The 15179-nt window shown below is 38.9% G+C and overlaps 1 protein-coding gene across 1 annotated transcript in view; it reads right to left on the bottom strand.

The window, feature by feature from the left end:
• Positions 1-5726: 5726 nt before the first annotated feature.
• Parp8 (poly(ADP-ribose) polymerase family member 8) overlaps positions 5727-15179 on the bottom strand; it is a 160317-nt gene continuing 150864 nt past the window's right edge. The window contains exons 25-27 of the mRNA XM_005356827.3: positions 14824-14893; positions 14091-14175; positions 5727-6102 (exon numbers count right to left, since the gene is read on the bottom strand). Coding sequence (XP_005356884.1) covers positions 6000-6102; positions 14091-14175; positions 14824-14893 — 258 coding nt within the window. The 3' untranslated portion in view covers positions 5727-5999. The remainder of the gene's footprint in view (positions 6103-14090; positions 14176-14823; positions 14894-15179) is intronic.

Below are 15179 nucleotides of genomic sequence, written 5' to 3' on the forward strand. Positions count from 1 at the left end.
TAAGATTCAGCCAGTTTTCAGTGAGTGAATCTTAAATAAACCATCCCATGTAAGTTTTCAAAAGCAAAGAGGATTTTTCACTGGACTAGCCAGGGATCGTTACATAAGCAGGGCAGCTGAGAACTAGGAAAGGGAAATGAAGCGACGCTAGAACTGAGAGCCACACTCTCGAATAGCTCCTAAGAAGAGAAAGCCAAGCAAATGTTGCAGGGACTGAAAGACCCAGAAGTTACTCGGGGCTCTCGAGTAGAAAACACCTTATTGAAAATTGAAGGACTCAACAAAATAGAGACGTAACTAACGTGTCTGTTTATCTGAAAAGAGGCAAAGGTGTCTTGATTTCAGTTACCTCGGAATTTGTCAAAGTCTCATGAACCTGGACAGCCCTGGACAGGCTAGAGTGAGTACTAGGCTGTGGGTGAGAACAGTGAAAGCATTTGATCAAACAAGCAGATAAAACTCTAATCACTGTACCCAAGTTACAAATTCAAAGTACCACCTGGAGTGTAGTTTTCTCTTCATTTGGTGTAAATTTCTTTTCAAGACTTCTGTGGGGTCACCTAAGACCTTTACGTCTTTCGAACTATTTTCCCTGTGGTACGATTTCCTTTTTCTTCTGTCTCAGCCTTGAGCTGATCCAGCTAACCTTGTGGGCGTTTGGGGCTATTTTCCTCACTACTCTGATGTAGATGATCTGTTCTTTCTCCAGCAGCACCATTATTTGACTTTCATTTAGCATCATTAGGCTTATGTTATTCTTGAATTATTCCCAAACCTGCTATAGTTTCACAAGTATACTTTAACTCATGAGCCGCATATCAAATCCAACTTTTCCCATTTTTCCACAGAACACCAACCAGCATTTGGCATTCTTATCAGCTGTTTCTTGAGGTACTGAAACGAACTCTACGAAACAGAAGTTTGCTGCTTGAAAGTTTCTCAATTATAAATGCACCACAAAAATTATTAGGAGAATATAAACAGGTAGTCATTATACTGTTACTGTCTAGAGGGTCGTATTTATGCAAAGACTAATCTCTTATTCAGTTAATGAGGTGATATATTTAAAAAGTGGTGCTTTGAAATTCTTGTGTGCTTACTTCTGCAGTATATATGCTAAAAATCTTCTTGCAACTAAACATCATGTCTCACGGTCAGTAATTACAGCATTTGGAGGTCAGGGGCAGAAGGGCTGCTGTAAATTCTGGGCCACCCTGATTTGAGTATTTGGCCAGCCTAGGTGAAGGAGGAAACCCTATCTCACTGTCTTCCCACTCTCCCTCAAAATTTTTTTGCCATGATTAATCAGTCTTCAAAAAAATGATTCAGTTGAATTGCTTCTGGTGATATTTACCCAGGTACTATGAGTAGAAGCATATAAAATGTCTAAAAACCTCATTTCAACACTTTACTTCTGAATCAGAACTGCTAGAGAATCAGAAGCTGTAACAGCAATCTCATCTCCAATTATACCTATTGCAACTGTATTGGTAATAATTGTAAGGGCTTCTTTGCCCTCCCTTTTTAAAAATAAATTTTAGGCCAAAAGGGTAACATCATGTTTAGAGTTTATTGAGAACCATCCAATATGTAGAATTTTAGAAGCAAGATTTACCAACAGGAGTAATGGGTGTCTCCCCAAGTCTTTCAAACAGTGCCCACGTATAGACTGGTTGAACAAATTTAGTTTTATTGAAAGTAAACATTTACATTGGCTACAATGTTAGAACTATTACAAAGCAGAATAAAAGAGGCTGAAGGAGCAATAGAAAGCAAGTGCAATAAAAAGGGAATAGAGAAAATATTTGGCCTTAGTGATCTCTTGGCAGTATTTACATTATGTACATATTGTTAAATAGTTATAATAACTCTAAGGCACCAAAGGCTAAATAGCAGGTTGCAATACTAGTCTGTGCACAAAAGTCAAGAAATTTATTGTAAAGAAGGTTGGATAGTCAAAGAAACATAGGCATACCTTAATGTTTACATAAAGGAGTGGCTGCAGTTTTTAAAATCTCAAATGATACATTAAATATTGGGTAGATTGAAGAAATTGTTTTTAGAACATTAAATTATGTTGACTATGTAAATAAGCACTATTTTTTTATTGACTTGCTGGTAAATGTATAATGTAATCTATTCTTCAACAAAGCTTTTTCACACTCATGGATATGTTTTGACTACAAGCTACTTGAAATACTTTTGACCTATCAAAACTTAAGTCTATATTTCATAGTGTGTACAAAATCCCCAAGAAAAAAATTACCGGGTAATAATATACACCAAATTCATATGTGAGCTGACAAAAATTTAGTAGGCGTTAATTGTCAAAATATGTGAATATTCAGGTTGGAATCCTGGCACAGCAGTTGGGCTTATCTTGTGTTGTTTTGCTTTGACCTCTTTCGTGTGGGTAACCGCTAGTGACTCTGAAGTGAACGGCCATGAAAGCAGCCCAGGTAGAAAACGAACTTTACAGTGAACTAATTAACTTCTCATGCCACTAAATCCTTCAAATAACTCGCCTCAGTGTTAACTATGTCGTTGATCACTGTTGCCTACATTACAGAGTGGGGAGGAGATTGGCAATGTCTGCGTCTACCATGGTCTTAACTGTTGAATTATTTGATGACTTGTGTTTGCAAAACTGTATCTGTTTCTTATTCTGGAAACCAATTTGCCTTGACAAGCAGTCTCTCTTTAGTGCTGAGGTAGTGTTAGAATGAAGAATCCAGCAGGGCATTAGACTATTATGTTTCTTTAATGTGCTTCAGAGGCTACCGTGAAACTTTTACTTATTTGGGTGAGAGATGATCCAAGGTTGAGCGATATCTTTATGATATTAAATTACTATCTGATGAAAAGTTGTGGGTGACTTTTTCCTGAATGCTTTCTGAAATCTCATGCCCTGAAGCAAATTATGATTAATGAAATGTTATAAGTACTGCTAAAATTCTTCAAGTGATATTAATTTAAAAATTATATACTTCCATATTAAATGTGTGCTTTCTTTCAATAGAGGAGAGGAAAACTGGGGGATTTCTACTGCAAGTTCTTGAAATTCCCAAACAGGAACATTTATAGCAATTTGGATTCATGTTCTACAGTAGTTCACAGAACTCTAAGGATATGGCATTCTTACAATTCAAGTTTAGAATGTAAAAAGCTTCAAACCCAACATCTGCTGAGATGAACCAGCAGCATAACTCACTCCTGGGCACACCAAAGTGCTTCCCCATGATACACTCTGCAGTACTGGATCAATTCTGTATTATTACACTTTCCTCCTCTTCCACTTCCAGTTATTTCGTCTCTCTTTTGTAGTGAAAGAGGAAGACTTCTTCCTAATGAAAGGTTCCATAAAATCAGCCATGCAGGAAAAAAATGTCTTCACACTCTACTTCAAGAATGAAGCCTTCCTTAATAAAGCAATGCTGAGTTTCAATAACAACAGAACTAATATTACTGTTATAAAAGACAATGGGTAGATTCCAATGATTATTAATATGTAATACTATCTCAACTGTCTAGAATCATCAAACACTAATACCAGAATGGGTGGCTGAGTCATAGGAATGATAGAGGTGGTTGAATCTCTTAGAGACCTGCTTGAGTTTTGGATGTAAGATATTCACATACTAATGGTATTAGAAATTAGATCCTTTAGAAATATAAGCATTTTCATTAGAGTATCATAGCAGTTCCAATTTCAAAATGTTAACAAAAGTTTATTCTTTTTAGAATATGTGCTTATAAAAGTTCTGATGCAATTTTTGGAAACTAATTTTGGCAAAGTAATACAACTTGATGATCATTATAAGACATCTCATTTAATTGTCATAAAATGCCTATCACTATGTGTATTTAGTGAGTATCAAACTACCATTTACTTTTTCTACTTGGATAGGGAAATTTTCTTGTACTCTTAAATTGGCAGTAGAAGTTTTTGATGCCAGTTTTCCCTCCTCTAAATTATGTCCCTTGAGTACAAGCACAGGTGACCCTGCAGATTCTAGGGCTCCACTCCTTACAGATCACTCACCTATTAAGCAAAGGCATAATTCATCAGGTCAGCAGTTTTCCAATTAAGCTAGAAAGCATTCTCCAGCCTTCCTGGAGGTTCCTCACAGACGGCCTAATAGGAGGGGATTCTAAGACATCCCCCCTTTTAAACTTAGGAGTTACATCTTTCTATTTTTATCGTGTGTAGAATGTCCCACAAAATTATTTCTTTGTGTTATTGTTGCCTAGAAAAGATCTCAAAATACTGTTACAATGACTTAGGAGATCCAGTAGAAAAAAGCAATGGTATTCTCATTGCACAAAAGTCTTCAAATACCTGGTCACTGACCACTCAATAAACGCTCTACCAGGATAATGTTACTCCATAGTTCAGAGGCACAAGTCAGAACAGGTTGATGCTTCTTTAATTAGACACTATGAAGCTGATTAGACTCTTAACCTCTTCAATTTTGTATTTTTGTAGAAGTACTAGCATTTCAATTATTTACAATAGAAGAAAAACAAAGTATCAGTAAAAATCTTCCTAAACTGTAACCTCTGACATTATACATGGCCCATCTCTCACCTTTTATGCCAAAGGAAATAAACACACAAGTTATCACACCACACTTGCAAATGATGACACACTTGTATTTTTTTCTGTCTACATAAATTAAAATCAGATATAGGCTGTGATTCAGGATTTGAATCAAGTGGCAGACTCACTAATCAAACTGCTTTCATGAATGCCCTGATTCCAACGGCAAAATAAACACTGTCAGTTAAAACTTGAAATGCCTATGACCCTAAGACTCAAAGGAACAGAAAGGATTTGATGGGCACATGAGTCAAAGAAGAGCTGAAAGATGGGGTGAGCTTCTTTCTGTAAGCTTGTGTTCTTTTAATGTAAAAGAAGCTAGACAGTTTATCTTCTTTCTCAATATGAAAAAAATAAGCAGAGGTAGCAGATGAAAAATATAAAAATACAGATATGGTACAAATAAACTCCATTAGAAGAAATAAAAAGTGTGCACTTTCTGTTTCTTAATTCTGTGCCCTGCCACTTTTTTTTAATCATATGAGTATGTAAACACAGATTTAAATCACCAGGAACATTGCTTTTTCTGAGTTGAGTTTCAGATAACATTTTAAATTAGTTATATTAACCAATGGGATATTGCTTCAAATAACTGAAAAAAAATGGGTCTGTGAATATTTGTGTGTGTGTGTGTGTGTGTGTGTGTGTGTGTGTGTGTGTGAATGGACTATAGCAAATTTGGCTCATATCGTGGTTTATGACCAAATTTACTGCTTATTGGTTGTGATTTTTGCTCCTTACATGACAGCACGATGAAGCTATCCATCCGTTGTCAAAATACATGTGTGAACAAGCATGCATATGCACAATCACACATTCTGACACGTGAAATCTGCAGACAAGTGTCCTGCATGCCTTCTGGCATGGCACTGCCTCTGATGCTCACTGCTGTCTTAGAAGGGAAAACACGAGAAGAGGGCTATGCCTCCCACAGCATTCAAATGTTTGTGTGACTCATACTGAACACACCACAACGTGCAGACATTGTACTTATTGTGGACTGTCTGGTAGATTTAAAAGCCATTATAAAATGACCTCAATTCTATTTCAGTACCCTAAAATAGCAGTACATAATACCAAATGTCCAATTAAAGAATTTAATATAAAAATATCATCAGCACAAAACTGTTTTTTCAATCTGTTTATTGTATATGCAACCCAAACTTGAGTTTAAGTGCTGTTTAATGTTTATTACTAGATTTCATAACCCTACAATTGGTAAATCTTAAACCGTTTTAGGTATTTAATGAAATATTTAGAAATACTAAGAAAAGAAAAATTGGTATTCAAAGGGTTAATTTTGTTTATAATAACAATAAATTATTTTTTATCATCTTCTTCAGTTCAAAATCCAGCTCTGAACCCGAGGAAGCTTTCAAATCCTGCCCAGCGGTGTTCTCTAACCAGTAGCAGTCTGATTACCAATTACTCGGAGGATTTCTTTGTGAATCCCTCCTTCCTGTGTGTTGATATTGGCATCTCCCACTTGGCCATCTTCATAGCTACAAGAGAAAGCAGAAATGGGAAACATGGATAACAATGGTAGTGTTTATATGACTTCAAATGTTGTTTGATTCCTAGAAGCAACACAAGGAAACCCTGTGAACCAAAACCACAGGGTTATTTTTTTTTTTTTAAAGCAGTATCTAATGTGTGTTCAAGAGGAAACTCGGCATAGTTGGTTCTTTTTCACCATACCTTAATTTATTCCCTTCCTTCCATTTCAACGTGAAGTCCTTCATCCCACCTAACACATTGCCAGACTTGCAGGGACACATGTGTCTTTGTCAGTGCAAGCATCTTTCCTAACAGCTGCTGTGACGTCAACTGCAGAACAACCCACTGCCTTCATCTTTCTATGCCGTGGGTTCTGGACATCTTCACTGCACTGCTTTCTCGGCTATCCTGTCCCAACTGGCTGCACTGGCTTCACATTCTATCCCTGTGTCCTCTTCATGCCCGCCTTCTGACTACTGCTTTGCATGACCAGCGCTCCACTGTTATTTCTTAACTGGTAACTCATTCTCTTTCGTTCGTGATATTGTTTTATTTATGCTGCAAAGACTGCACGCCTGTTCAGCTCAGCCTAGCAGCAAGAGTGGGGACATGATGCTAAAGGACAGCGATTGCTAAGCGCTTGAGAAAGAAATAATTACATCTTAGATAATTCATTTCCTCAAATAAGCTGACGTAGGCAATTCGAATTTCCAAAGAGCAAATTTTCAAACCTGAAATGACAATGTTCAGAGTGAAATAGGTGATGAATTAATCTTGTGACTGAAAAATGCCTTCAAGAAAGAAGCTGCAGGGAAGTGGTAATTACTGCAAAATAGATAACCAGAGGCATAAGCACAGTGTCCCGGAGATTAATGTGTGCCTCTGTCTTTACTTCGCTGTACTTAAATTCTCCTGAGACAGCACGAGGTGGGAAAATAAAACACTGGAACACAGAACAAGACTGCTTAAAGACCAAGAGATGATTCCACTTGAATCCAGTCCAAGTTTCAAGACTGGAGCTGGTCCAGGATATTGATGAATCTGTTTAGTTCTTACCATACAATTTTACTATTCTAGTTACAACTTGCCCTTCTTATTCTAACCAGTGTTGTAACATTATTGTAAGATGGGAGTTCTTAAAATGCATGGTACATAATCCAAACACTAATATTTTCTCAGGAAATCAAACAGTAAATGCCACATTAAAATTATAAAAGAACAAACACTGCTTTTGATTAAGACTCAGGTTTGCTTCCCAGTGTCCACATCAAGTGGCTCACAAACAACCACTTGCATAAAACTTCACTTCCGGGAAATTTGATACCTTCTGGCCTATGAGAACACCTACTTGGACATGGCACACATAAGTTCACATAAGAACATGCATATGCATATATAAGAAATAAATTTAAAAAGGAATTAGAAAATATGTTACAGTTCTTCAAACTAAATCAGATGTCTGGGGGCAGATGTTGTATAAAGGTATCCTTTAAGAAAACATATTACCTTATAATTAAGAAAAGAAAGGGGATTGATAGGAGGTGGAGAGGGTCAGAGAATGCAAGGGTAGAAAACAATTGAAATGCATTATGTACATGTATGAAGAGTCGTAATAAAATTTGTTACTCTAATAGAAGCACTAAAAAACCATATTGACTGTTTTCGCATAAACGAGGATGCTGTGTTCTTATTTCTTAAAAGATGGAGCAGGTTGGCCTGGCATATAGAAGGGTAACCGTGTTTTATTGTGAAAACACAAGATAAACTCTCCAGACCTTGGATCCGAAGATTGGAGGCTGAGAGAAGAGTTGAATAGACACAGAGAAAACCATCCTGCCAGGGGAGAGAAGCAGAGCGGCAGCTCGCAACATTTCTGGTGGTTGTGACCTTCCAACTCCAGATTATCGCCTCCATGTGACTTAAATTGTCTCCTTCAAATTGGTTTCTTTTTGGTTACAGTTTCGGTACACTCTCCACACCCCTGGCATCCTATGCAAACTGGACTTTCATGCTTACCCTAACTGACATTCAGCTTAAACACTGCTATCTCTGCTCTCTGTGCAATGTGAAATTGACCTGTGAATAGGATTTGTCTGTAAATCATGGTCATGTCCCATTTTTGGCTGTCCTGTCTACGTTTTCCCTCCTGACCTTAATGTTCTACTTAAGTCAGGAAAACTCTTTCCAGGTCTCCTGGTTGATGCACTCAGGGGATGTTGTCTCCTTTGGGTATAACATGTAACATATAGCTCATCACACTATTGCTTGCTTGCTTCTTTATCTCTGCCTCTGTCTCTCAGCTACATTGTTTCATTTCTTAGCTACCTAGCTTCTGATTATTATTTTTAATCTCTTTGACTCTCCTTCTTCTTCTTCTGCATCGTAGCTTAATGATTTCCAGAACACAATGAATTCCAGTGAATTCCAGTTCCTTTTCTCCTGGATATATTAAACTTGGTCAACCCTTTCAACCTCTCCCCAGTTTTAACTACCATCCACGTATTGATTCCTAAAATTTCATCTCCAGACTTCCAATCCTTGCGTCTTTTTTAATATCATTTCCCATAGATGCCACCTATGTAATACATCTAAAACACATTATACTCACATATAATCTCTTCATTAAAATAGATCACTGTTTTGTAGATTCTTTTTTTTAATATTTATTTATTTATTATGTATACAATATTCTGTCTGTGTGTATGTCTGCAGGCCAGAAGAGGGCACCAGACCTCATTACAGATGGTTGTGAGCCACCATGTGGTTGCTAGGAATTGAACTCAGAACCTTTGGAAGAGCAGGCAATGCTCTTAACCACTGTGCCATCTCTCCAGCCCCATGTTTTATAGATTCTTCCAACCAATATGCACTAATTGCTTCCGTGTAAACCATCTGTGACCTGAGTATCTAAGCATGAGGAGAACTTCATGAGGGAAGGGAACAGAATATCACACACACACACACACACACACACACACACACACACACACACACACCCTACAGTGGCGAGGCAGGGATGAGGCAGTTTAGGAGTACAGAGACAATTGCAAATCTAAAGGTTAATTTTGCATGTGATTTCTGACAAGGAAGTCAGAGCAGGTAAAAAACACTATGCTTGAGTTTGCTCTGAAGAACAGGGGCCAGGAATGCAGCTATGAGTTTGAGCAGTTGCTTAGCACGCAAATGTCTTAGGGCTTCAAAAGTAGACTAGTGTTTCTCCTTTTTTTTTCTTGTCTTAAATTTCTGCATATTAAATCTGAATCATCAGTCTAAAAATCGCAATACTTAATAAATCTCTCATTGTACAAAATTAGTTTTGAGGGCAATGAAATTAAAAGCAGGGGAACAAGAGCTTTCTGATAAATCCCGTGGGAGACAGTTTTAGAGCTACAGGGATAAAAGTATTGATAGGAGAGAACAGTAAAAAAATAAAACTTAGGAAGAGAAAGAACATGGAAAACCACAGCTCAGCTTTTAGTGTTTGATATATGAAATTACTGCATAGATAAGAGTTATTGAGGAGTTACAAAGGGGGTTTTAAATAATGGGTTCCACTTTGTATATACTAATTTTTTAAAGGTATTGTTAGGATGTTTGAGAATAAATAGTCATTGAGAAGTTAAAATGCAGGCCTTCACTCTCCCTACCGGACAAACACCAGGTACCAAAGACAAACGGACTCACATTGTACGAGACTGCAAAGATGCAGAGCAAGAAAGAAGGTCATGCTTAAAAACGGATAATACAACAGAAACATGCACTGGTCATTACCCAGTTCACACCAAACAGAAGCACCGTGAGGCTTCTGGAAGGAAGGAGGCATGAAGGAAGACTTGGATGAGGAGTGAGAATTAGGCACACAGATATGAGTGTGCAGGACAGAATCTATGCTTCACAGAGAAAGAACAGAACCTCAATAGTGGAAATCACAGAGTACGGCTGTGGGGTGTGAAGCTCAGCAACCCAAGGCATGAAAGCAGCCACCATGGTGGGTCAGCAGCTGCACACCAGCCTCCCCTCCGCTTACGGTGCATGGCACGGCAAAGATGAGAGGATGAAGGTGTCAGTGTGTGAGTCACCGAGACTCTCTCGGGTAAGCTGCAGCCACAGTGGACAGCTTAGAGGCTAGAAAGGGAGCCGGGGCGGAGACAGACTGGGTTTGTGATACACCAGAGATCCAGCACAGTTCCTCGGCCCTATCTGTGTTTATGATTCACACACAGATGCCTTTACTGGCAAAGGCGATGTTCTGTCTTCTAATTTTGTCATTTTCTAATTTTCCTGTGGATGTCTACAGTTGAGCAGTGTCTACCTTTTACAAACTCATAATTAAAAATGATGCTTATTTTACCTAATGGTCATTATAAATTTCTTATTTTATACATTCTTGTATGGGCCTAAAACAGTTTCACTTTTTCAATGCTATGTCAAAACTATATATAATCCCTGCATTTAGGAAGCTGAGGCACCAGGGCCATGGCTCAGTTCAAAGGGCACTACTGATTACATAGTAAGACCCTGTCTCACGAAAGACAGAAAGAAAAAGGGAAGAGTTACTAAAGAGTCGGTGTCAGTCAGATACAAAACGCTGCAGGGATGGATGTGGGGCAGAGAGAGACAAGGGAAGGAAACTTTGTTTCAAGAATTTTCATTCCATCTGAAGAAGAATGAGCTAAATTTTAAGAGCAAGTTCTGTCATGAGCCACAGGAGCACCAAGGCACCACAATCTTCTAGTCGAATTTTCTAGAAATTTTAGAGAAGAGGGGATAGCTGAACTAACCCCTTAAAAGGTGGAATGAGCTAAAGAGGAAACCCTGAGATTTATATACAACTACATAGATCTGCTCGATCCAAGGACCCGGCATGTCTGGCCCTATTTTCTGCAGAGAAAACGTTTCATGTGATCCTTCCCACCATTATGCTTGTAAACGTGCTCAAATGTTTTCAGAAATAGGGTTGGCTCCATACTCTACATTTACTTCCTAATCAAAGTACATGGACCGTTCACAATTGACTCCACCAACTGTGGAGATGCTGGGAGCATTGGGGCCCCGCCCACGTAGGCTCTCATTGCAGACCACATCTTACCTTGGGCCCACACACTGCTTAGTTAGAGACAGGGCATCCTCCCACCCTTCCTGGCCATTTCCTGTGCAGTGATGGAAACTGGGGGAGCCCACACCTGGCCACCTGCCAGGTCAATTAACCACCCCTGATTTTATTAATTTATCCTAATTATGAAAAATTACAATGGCAAATTCTCATCTCTATCTTTAAAAAATCCTCTTGTTCATTGTGAAATAACTTACAAGGTCTGGTGTGGTATAGATTTATTATCCCAGTACTCAGAGGGCTGAAGTGGGAGGATTGCTGGGAGCAAGAGACGAGCCTGTGCTACACAGTGAGTGTGACTCAGGACTGTGAGGGGGGCTGACACTTCACTAAGTGTGCCCTACAATTCTGTGTGCTTGGTCTTCTCCCGCAACCCACCTTATGGCCCCTTGGAAATCAGCTCTCTCAGTTTTACGCATAAAAGGTCCCAATATGTTTGCACACGGGTCTCCAAGTTGGTGGGAAATCAAACTTTACAATTTTTATAACTAGAAATAGGCAGGAATCTGGTCATAATATCTGAATGACTGACTATATTTTGCCTAAAATATTTATTCTTGGTCATCCAGGGATTTCCTGGAAAATAGCTTCCAAACTTCTATCTTTCCTCCCCAAAGCAGTTCAGTCCTTTTAGTATTATTTTAATACCTTGTTACACACCAGTCTGCTTCCTAGCATGCCTCTCTGTTATGCATCTGTCTGTCCCCTAGGGGTTCCCTTTAGTTTTCTCTTCTGTGTTACTGAGATGCTGGAGAGATGAGATGCTGGATAAATTTTTGAGTAAGACACTAAATGACTACCTTGCAACCACCATAGTTCTGGGAAGTTAGAGTAGCGTGGAAACTGAATTTTCATTGACTCCTTGTAAGAAATGCGTATGAACTTACATCTGCATCATCACGCAAAGCTCCTAGCATCAGTGGACACACAATGTAAACAAACAAGCAAAAAACTTTTTTAAACTAAGCTTTTGCCTGACGGTTGCTTTCTTTCATTTTCATCCACTTTCTCTTTTCCTAGATGCTACACTCATAGGGGAGGTGCGCCACAAGGACCTGTGGTTGTGTCCTTTATGAAGAAAGATACTAAAAGCTGTAATTAGAATGTAGAATAATGACTGAATGTATTCTCGCTTTGGTGTGCTCTGAATTTATCAGTCTTATCTAATGAGTCTCGTCTACTGAGCTTGTGAAGAGAAAGGATGACATCTCATTTGTGTGGATAAAGCAATGAAAATGATCTTAATAACCCCCGTTTTGTGTCATTTTGAAAGCATCTGGGTGCACCAGTTTCCATCAGATGGATTTCTCCCCTCTCTTCGCTTCTAAGGAGAACGGGCGTTCTCATCTCCCATAATTAATACCTTACATGTGATTTATGTATTTAGCTGATGAAAATATCAAAAAGACATATAGGAAATTGAACGACTCAGGTATGCAAAACTGTCATGCTCGGTAAATGTTCTGTATTTTTGTAAGTTAAAAAAAAGAGAGAGATCACACAAAAAGACCTGGAGTTATTTTTTTATCAACATCTCAAGTCTATTCAATGAGGTAATTTTGTAATTGAAGGCTGCTTTCCAGAGGGCCAAACTTCCAACAATGGATAATAACTAACTAGCCAAGAAAAAAAGAGAGAGAGAGAGAAGAATGTTTTATGAGCTTTGCAGTGGAGACCTACATTGGCTTAACTTAATCTCAGATTAATCGTATAAGGTAATGTATACCAACAGCTTTCCTAGTAGCCACAGGTCCTCAGAACCCTTCTCTGATGTCATTCGACCCTCAAGGATTGACCTGCATGGCCTTTAGCCTTGTGCTCCACTGGCCTCCACTTTGAGTGGGGTTTGGTCAGGTGGATTTTGGCAGGATTGCTTCCTGTCTGAACCACCTGGACCTGAGGATGTCTAAGAATCCCACTGCTACTGGATCCTGCTGCCCCACAGTTATGCCTTTGCAAACCATCTAATTGTGGGTAATAAAAGCACCATGTTCTTTGTGAGCCATCTGCTTGTTCCTGTTGAGACTCTAACTGATGCAGGTAGGCATACTGTTCTCATTTTGCCAATGGAGCTTTGAGAGGTTATGCAACCTGGTGATTGTTCTTCTTAATTTCTGTTGCATTGGAATTCAAACTACCTGATAAAAAAACCAGAGTACTGGCTGTTATATCCACTGCTGTGAAATCTATAGTCAGTAAGTAAATGCCACAAGAAAATTAGAGTTTTCATAGAATCTGTCTCAGTGAACAACCTGGCCGCATGCTCATGGATCAGACACAAAACACGCAGGGACCTGTGGGCCTGTAAGGGATGGCAGCAATTTTGATGCCATCACTTTGATGTGTTTATAAAATAACCCACATCACTTTTCACTGTGTTTTTAGAAACTCCATAAACAATAAAACCAATAACTCAGTTCTTTCCTGAAATCCTTTCTGTGCTAAGGTCAGGAAAGAGGTGTAGCCAGACAGGGGAGTGGGGCTGCAGAGGCGAAGTGGCTGGCTTAGTGCAGCCGTTGATCTGGAACGAAAAAATGCTTGTCTTCTTGTGTGCCAGCATATACACTGGCCAACACACAGTACCTTGCCAGCCCATATTATGTGAAACGTAAATCATTTTTTTATAGAATACTTTCATTATTGCCTTCTCTGTCCCCAGTTCTAAAAATCTTTCATCATCAAAGTACATAATACCAGATTAGCAGCATGCAGCCATCACTTTCCTAAATAAGCTTATTGAAATGCTACAATCATTAGATTCATGAGAAGTTCAATTAGTCATTTGTTATATTTGGCAATTAACATGAGAAAATAATACTGCAGCCACTGTTTCATTTGTAGAAGCATAAGCAATTAATAAATGTGATCATTTAGACTTACACAAAAAAGAATCGTGTGCAGACATGATCCGTATTTGGGACAACCCATATCTCTCCATGTTTGTGCAGGTCAGGTGATGTGATCACTGCAAGAGGAGATGAAATCACAGAGCTACTTAGTTTTAAAGGAATAGAAACTCATATTAAGTAACTACCTTCCTTCTCTCTGAAATCTAAACGCAAAAATAGTGGTCCAAATGAACATGTAATGGATGCCTAACCATAGCAGTTATCAATAATTGTAAGTAAAATCAACAAAAGGCCACCTCACAAGGAAAGAAATCATTGGACTGTTATCAGAAACACACTGGTCCTGATTTAAGGCAGACAGCAACTTTGTGTCCCATGGAACAGTCAGGTGTTGAAAATCAAGACACTAATGGCAGCTGACAGTCCTGACACAAAGAAAAGGTGACTGGTAGCCTTAGAACAAGAACAGAGAAAATATAATCTTGCAAACCACCTCTCAATCTGTCTGTACTGAGTTCAGAAGAATCACACTGTCTGAAAGTTGAATTACATTCAGGAAAATGGCCAGGAACAATATGGCGCCGTCTGACCCACGCCAGTTCTGCACTTTGGTTTTGACCTCTGCAGTCTCAACTGTGCTCATTTTCCACAGTGCATGCTGGGACGGTCTTAAGGAACAATACCTCACTAACCCACGATGAGCACTCTGCAACTACACTTCAGTTAGGATAGCAGGAGCTAGGGTGGGAGGCGCAGGCACTCACCTTCACATAAGGCTATGCATTTCAAGTTACGGCTTTGCAGGAACTGTGACTGCTGTCCCTTCTTCTGAGACTAAATCATAAAACAGTTGAAAAACCACAGTAAACATGGGATAGTCGAGCAAACATCAACGAGTGCTCATCATTAAAGGGCAAGAGCAACTAAGATGGCTATGGGGGCTAGCTACAATATCTACGCATTCTTTTAATATCCAGCTATTTTTTGCTGCATCCTTTCGTTTCTGTAGCTGATCATTACCAAATCACTTATAAAGCCAGCGAATTGAAACAATGTTAACATGGAGCTCAGTGGCCTCGGGACATATGACTAGAATTCAGAGATTAGTTTACAGAGGAGG

The sequence above is a fragment of the Microtus ochrogaster genome, chromosome 19 (genome assembly GCF_000317375.1).
Source record: "Microtus ochrogaster isolate Prairie Vole_2 chromosome 19, MicOch1.0, whole genome shotgun sequence".
Taxonomy (NCBI): Eukaryota; Metazoa; Chordata; class Mammalia; order Rodentia; family Cricetidae; genus Microtus; species Microtus ochrogaster.